Source organism: Pezoporus occidentalis, unplaced genomic scaffold, assembly GCF_034315485.1.
Source record: "Pezoporus occidentalis ecotype Australia unplaced genomic scaffold, CSIRO_AGI_Poc_V1 ctg108, whole genome shotgun sequence".
Taxonomy (NCBI): Eukaryota; Metazoa; Chordata; class Aves; order Psittaciformes; family Psittacidae; genus Pezoporus; species Pezoporus occidentalis.
The window spans coordinates 3,824,973-3,837,464 of NW_026912865.1; the positions used below are offsets into that span (position 1 = coordinate 3,824,973).

The following is a 12,492-nucleotide window of genomic DNA, read 5'->3' on the forward strand; positions in this document are numbered from 1 at the left end:
CAGCTGTTATAACAAGATGTGTTTTCCAGATGAGCTGCACTCAGGACTAGACAAATATATTTTTCATTTTTTTCCTAGAAACAAAAAGTCATTTCAGGTTTCCTGGGCTTATTTTTACCTACTAAAAAAAAATTTAAGAAATTTAAGCTTACTAAAAGTACAGAGTTTAAGAATAACAATAGAAACAAAACCCTGAGATCACTGACTGAATTGCCCGGCATTTCCGTACAGGTGATGACACAATATTCTTTGCACACATACCTTTTGGGGAAAATTCTGCACCTAGAGCTTCAAAAAAACAGAAACCAACTCGCTAACATGAAAAAAAAAAACAAAACCCAAACCAGGCCCAACTCGCCAACATGTGTTATCAGGGTGTTGATCTTTCCCCTCTACTGCGGCTCCAAGTACACATCACTTATTTATGCTCATTTCTGGCCAAGTGGGTTTTCAGTCTTCCTATTTAATTAGGCCAAAGCAGCTTCTCAAGAGAGCGCTGCGTTTCCCTCCTGCAGCGTGTCAGAGCGTCCCTTTACAACCCTGTGACCGTACCTATACCTCCGGGGTTGTCACTAACACCTTCTGTGGGACCAACCGCTGGTCTCGAGAAACAGATTTTGGATGCAGAGGGCTTCAGCTTCAGTCTAAGCGCGGGGAGAATTCCAGCGCTGACTTTAGCACAGCGCTGCTGGTTGCGCGCTTTGAAAGCGTCCCTTAGAGGTTCACCTGAAGTAACCTGGGAGACTGGCTGGGTAACGGCCCTTTCCCAAACCTAACTGCCGTTACCGCACCCCAGCGCCAAAGCATTCCGCCTTTCTCCACGTCCGACAGCCTCAATCTAAGCCCTGACACCGAACTCCCCGACCTTCATTCTCTCCCCAAAGCAAAAGCCCTCGCGGCTCCGGGGGCAGGGAGGGGGGAGCACAGCTCTCGGGATCCCGGCACCGACACCACCGAGCGAGAACACCGGTGGAAACACGGACCGCTGCCCCGCGAGCCACCCGCAGCTGTTACCCGTCCTTCTGCCCGCCCCGGGCGGCCGCCCCGCGCGGAGTAACGGAAACGCCGCCGACTCCTTCGCTTCCAAGCGTCTCACGCCGTTCCTTGAGGCCGCCTCGGCGGAGCGCCGGGACCCGGCACCGGTCGGGCTGGGGTGTGTGCGTGCGGGGTGTCACCGAGGCTCGGAGCGGCTCGCTGCCCGCCCCTCTGCCGCACCGGGCAGGACGCGGCAGCCCCCAGCTCCCGCTCCCGTCGCGCAGGGCGGCTGTTTCCGTGACAACGCGACTCTGTCACACCCCTCCCCGCTCACCGGGCCCTCGGGCCGCTGGCGCCGCCACATCTCGCCGCTCCTGCGCGCCTCGTCAGCGCTCCCACGTGACGCACCCGTCGCGCGAGTTGCGCGTCGCGGGAGGGCGCCGTCTGGTGTCCATGGGAACGGGCCGCCACGCGCGCTCCTCGCTTCGGCCGCGGAGGGTGCTGGGGGAGGCCCGGGGCGGCGGCGGCGGGAAGCATTGCCGGCGGGTGGTCCGCGCTCCGTCGCAGTTGCTCCCGCTCCCGCAGCCTGGCGGTAGGCTGGACGGGCAGCCCAGCTGTCTGAGAAGAAGTGGGTCGGAGGTGGAGGCGGCGCTATGGGAGGCTAGGCCGGCGGCCACCGAAGCCTCCCGGGCCGAGTACGCTGAAGCTCGGCCGGCTGGCCAGGAGCAACGCGGAACTGCTGTGACGGCGGCAGGACTAGGGAAGGGAAGCGGCGGCCGCTATGGCCTGCCTCACGAAGCCGGGCCAGGAGAAGGCGGAGGAGGTGTGCGTGCAGCCGGGCAGGCCCCTCCTATCCCCCCTAGCTACAGCTTCTCGGCGCGCAGCAAAACACCCCGCGGCCGCCCCGGCCGCTCCTGTTCCTGCAGCCGAAGGTGGACGAGCGTGAAACGGCAGCGCGCCCCGGCGGCGGGACTGCTCTTGGCAGACTCGGCTGCGGGTTGGGAGCCTCGCCTCTGGTGCCCGCCTGCTGCCTCACGCGAGACCGCGGCGTCCTGTCTGGCTCGCCCTCCGTACAGAAGAGAGAGCAAAACGCTGCAACGAAGGCAGGGAAGGGAAAATGAGATGGTCGGATGCTTCAGCACAGAGTGTACAGGAAAAGGCTGAAGCGTTCGTCAGCTTGAGAAAAAAGAGAAAGTTAAGGGGGAATGGGATGGATTTAGCTGCCTGCAGAAGTTTTTAGAGAAAATAGAGCCAAACTCCACTCGGAACGCAGTGAAGAAAAAGAAGCCCTGCATTGTACCTTCCATTTCCTCTGTCAGAGATTATTTCACTTTAGTCCCGTTTCTACTTTTCTAAAGCCCGGTACGAAGCAAAACCCTTTTTCAGTTAGAAAAAAAACCAACAACAAAACAGTGGAAACTGGAATTATTTTAACTTTATATAGATATGTGTGTGTGTGTATATATATGAAAGAAGATGGAAAGCTCTGATCCCCAGGACATTGGTGAGGTCAAATGGTAGGAGACAATTTCCTTGCTCACATGCAAGTTTTCTTTCAGACTCTCCAGTATAGAAGATCTTACTCAGACCTTTTTCCAGCTGCCTCTTTTTGTGTCTTTTGTTCTCCTTTTCTAAACTGTTTCTCTAACACTGCACCACTATCCAAAACAGTAAGGAAGAAAATCCGCTGTCCGCATAGCTTAATTCTTCAGTAGAGTCACAGATCTGTTTGTATTGAATACATGGCAGGGGGGTTATAGTTTAAGCTTTTAAATTTCCTGTCATTAACACAAATCAAAGTTTTAAACATGGTTTAATTGACCTGAACATTGCAAATGAGGCATCTTTCTCCTATTTCTGTCAGAGAAGAACACAGCAAGGATGTTTTTTCCCCTCACAGTTACTGTTTTTTGATTTCTGTTGCCGTAGATTGAAAAACAGAAGCAGGAGCTGACTGATTTGAAACAGCAAGTGCAAAATGATAAGAAGATGGTGAATGAACTTTTTTCTTTGTCCTTGTAACAGTGGAATCTTCTGAGCAGGCTGAAGAGTAGTTCTGATTTTAGTATGAGGAATGAGCTTGTGCAATTAATGGTCACAGGTTTTGATTCAAAAATACTGCATGAAGAATTTGAAAAAAAAAAAAAACCAACAACAATGGTGATGTGGGAGTTATCCCATGACTCTGCAGTACTGTATCAGGTAGTAGTAGGACTATTATATATATTCTGAAATAGTATTAGCAACTAGCTGGGTAACCGTAAGACCTGAGGCACAGCAAAAACATGTTTCATTTTTAATGAGCTGAACTATAACTACTTTGAATTGCTTTATAGTTCTTCACTCATTACTGTTGAATCAAGACTTCTTAAAAAGAACTGAGAAAATTACTGTTTGTTAATCTGGCTCAAATAAGCAACACAGAACTGATCTTGATGTCTGCAGAGTTGGTTCTGTCACATACTCTCACTCCTCTCTTCCCAGTGCTGTGCAACAGCCGTTTTCCCCTCTTAAACACATTATCCCAGAGGCGCTACCACTATTGTTGATGGGCTCAGCTTTCAGCAGTGGTGGGACCATCTTGGAGCTGGCTTTGGCTTTGTTAGACACCTGGGAAGCTTCTGGCAGCTTCTCACAGAAGCCTCTCTTGTAGTCCCCCCACCCCTCCACTACCAAAACCGTGCCATGTTAACCCAATACAATTATATTATGGATGTTGCTTTAAACTTAATTTCTATACTTGTTATTTCACTGGAGTGTAGCTTCTGCTGAGTTTGCAGCATTTCTTCTAATGATGGATTCTTTGTAGTTTTTTTAAAACGACATGGCATGGAATTTTAGACATTCAGTTCCGTATGCTCTGTGTTTTATGTTATAATATGATGATGATTGGTTTATCTCCATTTCTGATTGCAGGCAGACTATTATGCCTGACAGAAAAACAACTGGAAGAGAAATGTCAGAAAAAAACTAAGAGAAATTGGGCAAATTAAATTAGAACTGAAATTAATAAGGGAGTTCTATAGGGGACAAGCGGCTATTGAGGAAGAGCTGGAAGATATAAGTTTGTAATAAATATGCATTTGTAATGTAAGTTTTCTGTCTGCAAGACAGTATGGAAATTGGGAGTGGAGGATATGGCCAATCCACTGCATTGTTTTCCTTACAGAGGGTGAAGAAAAGCACTAGGTTGATAAAATGCAAGTTCTGTAGCCAGAACTCACTTCTGTAATGGTTCAGTGCTGTAGGTTTGTTTGTTTTTTTACAGACTAACATGGAATCATACAAACGTGGGTAGACTCAGCATCTAGTACACCCTTTAAAGACATGTATGAAGGAGCTAGCAATTGACTACAAATCAATTGCTACAAGTCAATCTAAGTCTGACCGCTTTCTCACTAGTTGGCTCAGTTAGGATGTGAATGCTGGTATGGTATCATCTTTTCAACCACATAAGCTATTTAGTATATAAAACTAGGGACTGTTTTTCACTAAGAACTTACACAGCACATGACCTAATCAGAAATACTTTGGAACTATAATACAAATATTAAATAGTAGTATTGACTGTAAAATATAAAGAAGTATCTCAGTTGACATGAAAAAAGGGCTTTGAACAATTCAAGTGCTTTGCTGACTCAACTCAGCTGGATTTTTTTTTTAACCACAAGAAGGGACTTAGAAACAATGCCATGGAGACCTTTGTCTCCATGGAGACAAATGACTGTTTAACAGCATCTGGATTCTTAATGTATAGAATCATAGAATGGTTTGGGTTGGAAGGGACCTTAAAGATCATCTAGTTCCACCCCCCTGCCATAGGCAGGGATAGCTGCTTTTAGGCTATTAAATGCATGTTAGTCAGACATTTTTCAAGGAACACTCGAGGCATTGGACTTTGAATGAATGGTGACTGAATGAATAGATAAAGTAAAGCAGATTTCTGAAGCTGATCACAAAACAGAGCAATAGATTGTAAATTACAGTCAGTGATGTGAAATTATGGACACAAGTGAACTGCAAAGGGGACACAAAGCAATAATACAAGTCAGAAGTTTATGTGAATTTTATAGATTATGTAAAACATCGATGAAGACTGTTGGTAGTGGCAGGTAGTAATTTGGTAGAATTATAGAATTCTGTGGTAGTACCAAATTCCTTCTTGAGAGTGCTTATATGTGTCAGTTATATGGCTGACAAAAAACACCATTATTAAAGAAATTCTGGTTTTTATCATAGTTAAAAGAAAGTATAGCGGTTTCAAACATGGACATCAGGAAGTGTTTGTGAGATTGGAGAGGAGGTTGCTTGAAGAAAAGGCAGTTTTATTTATAAAAAAAGGCAGGTATATTTTATAAGAAAAGGCAGTTTTAACTTTTATTAGAACAAAATGATTTTTTCCATTGACTACTCTGGTTTATACAGTTTTCACAATTCTTTGATGAGTATTTGAACAATTTCCCATGTTACTACAAGTATGATGAATGAGTTGGAGGCTAAATGCAGCTTTCTAAGGAAGACCATGGGATGTCAGGATCGCAGAAAGACAGTATTCCTCGTTTCCATCAGAAACTTCAGTGTCCTTGTTGGTTTATTCTTTCTCTAACAAGAGGTGGGTGAGATGAAAAGTGTGGGTGTGATTTTAGAATTTACACTGTTTCAGATTTTAGCTTTGGTACCACAAGTCTCATGCAAAATTTAAACATTTCTTTTCTCCCTTTTAGAAAAGACTGGAAGAAAAAGTTGAGAAAAAGCAAACAATGATGGCAGAGACTGCCCAGCGTGAGACTTATTCATAAGAAATACTTGCTTTTCCTGTTTTCTGCTTTACAAAACCTACTTAGTGCTGTGTTCTAAGTAAGTTGCTCATGTTATTACATGGGCTTTGAAGGGCAAAATCAGTGATGACCGAGGCAGCACTTACATTTATATGGTAAGGCTCTAGAGGAGTAATATTACCATGATAATAGTGCTGTTTCCTTCATTCTTCTAGTCCAGATACAGGAGTAGAAGCAAAGCTGTGAAAACTTGGTAGAGAGCTGTAAGAATTTTACAGCTTAGCTTTTAAATTAAGACACTGAAATGTCGATTTTATTAAGAAAAAAACCAACCAAACAAACAACAAACAAAACAAACAAGAAAGGTTGTGATTAAAGCTTTTGGATTTTGTTTCCCTCTGTCCAGGCACCAGACCAGCGCTGAGAGAGAGGTATTTAAGGTGGATGTTTGTCTTCACAGTGGATTTGCTTACCAGCTGAAAGGAACAGTGGAATTGGAGAAAAGCAAACAGAAGTTAGAAGAGGACAAAAGTCTTCCGTTACGGGAGAAGATTTCTGCTCTGGTTTTAGTTCTGTTCCATTCTCCTTCAGGAAGGGGTCAGATGCTTCTGCAGTTGCTGAATTTGGAGGTGTCCGAAGGACAGTTCTTATTCCATCTTCATCATGGAGGAGAAAGAATGATTTCCTATGCTAGCCCATTAAGAATAAGTCTCTCTGTAATGTATACTATTTACCAAGTCTTCGTTATCTGGCTTTTCTTGTAAACAAAAATCTGATCCCAGAGAAGTATTCACTCTCCAGTATGAAGGTGCCTGCATGTTTACTCTACTCTCAGTGTTGGAGGAAAAAAAGACTGTAAAACCACACCTCCAGATTTGGCACAAATGAAATAAAACCCCAAGCAATTTATTTTCATCTTTTAGGAAACCACTGAGGCTTTGGTTCAAAAAACGATCCTACAGATCAGTTGTCAGAAAGCATAGATTGGAGATCTACAGAGTAAAGTAGAAAAGCTGGAGAGGGACTTATGTCATGTGACCACAGAATCTGAGGTAGAGACTCAGAAAATACAGCATCAGGCACTGATACAAAACCAGGCAAGTATGGTCGAGATCAAGAAGCTGCAGCAACTACTAGTAATGAAAGATCAGGAGATGAACCAAGTGAAGGAACTAGCCCAGAATATCTTAAATGAGAGGACCACTGTGGAAAGGTTCTTCCTAGATGCTCTGGAACATGTGAAGCAGGAGATCATATCCAGTATAAGAAATATATATATCCAGCAGTATAAGAAAAAGGCCCAAAGTGCCTATTACAGAAAAATGATGGAGGCATGTGCAGGGAAGGAAGAATTTCCCAAAATCAAAACATTCAAAAGCAACATAAATAGCACAAACTGTGTGTACAGAGACCTAGAAGAAGAAAATAAATGGTACTGGTATTGAAATACAAAAAATTAGTGTCTATCTTCCCACTATACCTGAAAAAAACCTTTGCATGATAGTACTGTCTAGGTTTGGAATGCTTGTGGAGGCTTCTGTAGTGAGAATAACTGTATGAGGTACAATATCCTATCAATTAGTAACGACTTTGTGGGCAACTAATTTCAACCAGGCTGTCACTTTTTGGACATTATTTCTATGCGTCAAGTTAAAGCTCAAAAGATTAGTTGCATATTCTGCCATGTGCTGTGGAATTTGATATAAAATTTCCAGTATAGGTGTGCGTTTGCACATTACGTTTAATAATTATTGTTGCTTCTCTAAGTTTTGAGTTTTTTTTGTTTATAGGCATTGCTCTTCCAGTATTGCTCGTTCGCTTTTTTACTCACTCCAGTGAGCTAACAACACTGAAGCCTAAAAGTTGCAATTAAGATGCTAACAGATCTTTACTACATTGCTGATCATTTTAACAGAAACATCCAGTAGATGTCAAATCTGGTCTTTTTTCAATTGATCTTCAGTGTCAGAAGCCCCTACTTCATGTTGTGTTTTCAGAGGCTGTTTTCCTCAAGCTTCATAATAATCTAAAAATTAAGCCATTACATGAAACAGACACATATCAAAACCAAGATCATAGGCAATACATGTGATTGACAGGATTCCATTTTATAATGTATAAAACAAAATCTCAGATGTGAGTATTTCCGAATGCAGCTTGGTTGAAATTAGGGCTACACATGCCACAGGGGCCAGGATTACAGGTCTCCAACCTCCCACTAGAAATCTGTGCCTATAAACTGCAGCAGTGTCCAGGCACTTACATTTTAAGCCATAGAGTTAAGCTCCCCCATAGGTGAAGCTTTGCATACATTCTTGGTGAGAGAGAAAAATAATCATACTCCCATGTAAAAAGTTTGCTTAGCGTGCATTGGCTATTGAATAACTTGGTGACACACAGTCAGTTGGAATGCTTTGTTCAGGTTATCTTATCTCAAAAATGATACAGCAGAAACCCTTCATGAAGAATCAGAGGTGAAAGTAGTTATTAGGATCTAAGGATGCTTCTCCTTTGAGCAAGAGAAGAGGGAGACTGAAACTGAGAATGAAAATTGTTGTATGTATTGACCCATTTAAGTATGAAGGAGAAGCAAAAGAAGGACAATGTACTTGAAACTAAATATATGTTAGTACTAACATGGACAGTGGGATTGAGTGCGCCCTCAGCAAGTTTGCCAATGACACCAAGCTGTGTGGTTTGATTGATACACTGGAGGGAAGGAATGCCATCCAGAGGGACCTTGACATGCTTGTGAGGTGGGCTGATGCCAACCTCATGAAGTTTAACCATGACAAGTGCAAGGTCCTACACGTGGGTCAGAGCAATCCCAGGCACAGCTACAGGTTGGGCAGAGAAGAGATTCAGAGCAGCCCTGTGGAGAAAGACTTGGAAATGTTGATAGATGAGAAACTGAACATGAGCCAGCTTCAGTGTGCACTCACAGCCTGGAAAGCCAACCGTATCCTGGGCTGCATCAAAAGGAGCATGATCAGCAGTTTGAAGGAGGTGATCCTGCCCCTCTACTCCACTCTCGTGAGACCTCACTTGGAGTACTGTGTGCAGTTCTGGTGTCCTCAGCATAAAAAGGATATGGAACTGTTGGAACAAGTCCAGAGAAGGTCCATGAGGATGATCAGGGGACTGGAGAGCACCTCCCGTATGAAGATAGGCTGAGAAAGTTGGGGCTGTTCAGCCTGGAGAAGAAAAGGCTGCGTGGAGACCTCATAGCAGCCTTCCAGTATCTGAAGGGGGCCTACAAGGATGCTGGGGATGGGCTCTTCATTAGGGACTGTAGTGATAGGACAAGGGGTAATGGGTTAAAACTTAAACAGGGGAAGTTTAGATTGGATATAAGGAGGAAGTTCTTTACTGTAAGGATGGTGAGGCACTGGAATGGGTTGCCCAGGGAAGTTGTGAATGCTCCATCCCTGGCAGTGTTCAAGACCAGGTTGGACAGAACCTTGGGTGACATCGTTTAGTATGACGTGTCCCTGCCCATGGCAGGGGGGCTGGAACTAGATGATCTTAAGGTCCTTTCCAACCCTAACTATTCTATGATTCTATGATCCTATTTATAACTACTACATGTGTAACAGAAATCCTTGGGTTTGTTTCACTTAGTTTCAACAACCATAGATTTAGAAGTCACAGCACTGAGTGGTCAGATTTATTTTTTGAATTTGCGTGCTATAAGTAGCTGAACAAGAGCAATGAAGAGCTAGAATTTAAAACCTGTTTCATACATACAGAATCCATTTGAAATTTTCTTCTAATATGTTGATATTTCTGTGTTTTTCAGGGAAAAAATGCAGTTTGAAAAAGTGGGTATCAGTGAGTTGACATGGGGGCAAAAAGAACATGTTCTATGATTGCTTTTTGCCAAAATGAATGGCACAAATCCATGGTAATATTCTGTTTCTCTAGTAGGTGAATGCTGATCTTTCTCTGTTAGAGGAGCTGGGCTAGTATCTCCAGGTCAGGGACTCCCAGAAACTCTGAATCTAGCATAAGAATCTAGTTAACTGTGAGGCGTGGTGTGAGACACATCTAAGTTTTTGAAAAAGGTGATTTAACCTTTTGAAAAAGGTGATATACCATATACTAATTTTGGACATGCACCAGGCAACACTGTTAGACCTTTGTGTGTAATAGCAAAAGAAAAGCAAGCGGAAGCTAATTTTGGTAGTGCTGAGGAAGAGAGAAGTGAGGAGAATTAACTTTGCTTGCTGCAGTGGGGTTAATTTTGTTCAGACATTAATGAAACCCAGTCCATCTTTACCGAACAAGTACATAATGTATATTGTGACACTAGCACTCCTCCACATATATTTCCTTTTAATAGAAACTTCTTCTCAGTGAGGGTGACGGAACACTGGAACAGGCTGCCCAGGGAGGTTGTGGTCTCCTTCCCTGGAGACATTCAAAACCCGCCTGGACACATTCCTGTGTAACATTATCTAGGTGTTCCTGCTCCGGCAGGGGGATTGGACTAGATGATCTTTTGAGGTCCCTTCCAATCTCTAGCATACTGTGATACTGTGATACTGTAAAGCAACCTGTGCAGTATTAATAAGAGCAAATACCCTCAATCAGTGTATTAAAGGTGTATCTATTCTATAGCTCATTGCTCTCTGCATAAGAAACTTCAGGGTATAAATTTAGAGATCCCTAAAATATGGCTTACACTGGAAATGCAAAGTTCAAACAACATTAAATATAAGCTGTGAACTGAGGCATAACAGGGCCCAAATAGAAATCTAAAACACTATGATTTTTAATGTCATTTGGGGAGACCTAATGCTTAGGGTGCAATATCAGCTTCTCTGTGTTAAAAGAGTTTTTTTAGTTTTTAAAAAATTAAGTTAAATTTTGTTTGTAAAAGTTACATTAATGGAACTTTCTCAAATTTTAATGTCATTACAATGGAAGTAAGAAACATGTAATTAAATCCTCTTAAGGTTCCAATTTATGCATGGATTTAACTCCTATGAGTATTTGCCAACATACAAGCACTCACAAAGCCGTAGAGTGTGAAAGCTTGAGAAATTGAATACAGACACTACATTTTAAGTTGATTTATAACTTTTTTGTCTATTAAAACACACTCTTTTGTTTATTTCACCTCGTTCCCTTTTAATTGTAATGATTTTGCCAGAAAATATGGAATTCCATAGTGAACTGAACTCATGTTTGAACCACGGTGCTGGGTTTGGAGAGTGTACTGCAATAGCTCAGGTGCCCTAGCTTTTCTTGCTTCCTGTTTGTTTTAGAAAACAAGTTTGGTGCGGGATTATAAACCTGTCTGAGTACAGATTACCATTAGATGAGGATTACTTTGCTCTTGTGTCTTCCCCACAGGCAGTACAGCTGAGTTTTGCCTACTTCAGCTCCAGCTGCTGCTGATACTAAAGAAGAAAGCAAAACTGGGTAAGATACTAAATTATTCCACACTAACATCACCTCAGTCTTGGTTATATATAAATGGATGCAATTGTCTCTGTCATTCTTCCCACTTTAGAGTACTTTGGTTTGTCTGAAGATATACATTAGTGTATCTATATACACATAAATGTGTGTGTGACAAGAAAAAGGAATTTTTTATTTAGTTTGAACTTTCTGGTCATACTCATCTTTTAGCAGCAGGCATTTAGACTAAGCTGTCATAAAAAAAAGGTCTTTGCCTTCTTAAAGCCTCCTCTTACTGAAAAGCAGCTTTATTATTTTTGGAGGGTTCTCTTGTTAAATGCCATGATCATACAAAGAGACACATTTTCAGCTAACAGAGTTTCGATTAAAAGGCAAAATCTATTAAGCTGATGGGGGGGGGTTCAGCATAGCATCACTTAGAATAGACCAGGATGAAGATTCATATGCCTGATTTTCCAATACAGACTCAGATACAAATATATAGCTAATTATAAGGCAAGCAATATTAACTTAACTGGAGGAGTTAGCAAGGAGTAGTTCTGGCATGCCATCATGTCAGATGTGGGGTAGTCAAGCACACAAAACAAAATGTGATACTCAGACATCAAATGACCAGCTAACTGTTCATGAGCAGGAGCCCTAGAGGGACGTGTATGGAAAGATGAGACACCTCTTTGGAGAGGCAGACCGCCACCTCCAGAAACAGGAGTGGAAGTGAGTTGTAGCCTTTTTTGCAGAAACAGGTTAAAAAAAAACAGAATTGGATGTCACAGGGCCAAATTCTGAAACATGGTGTCATGGTTTAAATAAAGTCGGTCATAAGTCACGCAGTCGCTCTCTCACTCCCCCCCTTTTTGCTTTCCCCCTGCTCCCGGAGGGATGGGAAGGAGAATCAAAAGAATGCAACTCCCACGGGTTGAGATAAGAACAGTTTAGTAACTAAGGTATAACACAGATCACTGCTGCTACCACCAATAATGATAAAAGAAAAAACAAGGAAGAGAATACAACACCTCACCACCCGCCGACCGATAACTCGCTCCACCCTGCCTGACCAAGCACTGACTGATACCTCGTCTAACCGCGCAGTGCCCTAGCCCGTCTGGGTAACTGCCCCCAGTTTATATACTGGGCATGACGTGCTGTGGTAAGGAATACCTCTTTGGTCAATTTGGGTCAGGTGTCCTGTCTCTGCTTCCTCCCGGCTTTCCCTCCTCCCTGGCAGAGCATGAGGCTCACAAAGTCCTTGATCAGTCTAAACATTTGAGCAGTAACTAAAAACATCGGTGTTATCAGCTCTGTTCCCAGGCCG

At 43.0% G+C, this 12,492-nt stretch overlaps 1 protein-coding gene across 1 annotated transcript; it reads left to right on the forward strand.

Moving 5' to 3' along the window:
• Window positions 1–1,741: 1,741 nt before the first annotated feature.
• Window positions 1,742–11,968, forward strand: BBOF1 (basal body orientation factor 1). Its single transcript, XM_062622727.1, is given in 11 exon segments — window positions 1,742–1,798; window positions 2,905–2,993; window positions 3,504–3,576; window positions 3,913–4,043; window positions 5,222–5,294; window positions 5,700–5,757; window positions 5,983–5,995; window positions 6,160–6,316; window positions 6,677–7,191; window positions 9,553–9,657; window positions 11,112–11,968. Coding segments are annotated over 11 exon segments (1,329 nt in total). The 5' UTR covers window positions 1,742–1,756; the 3' UTR covers window positions 11,185–11,968.
• Window positions 11,969–12,492: the final 524 nt, after the last annotated feature.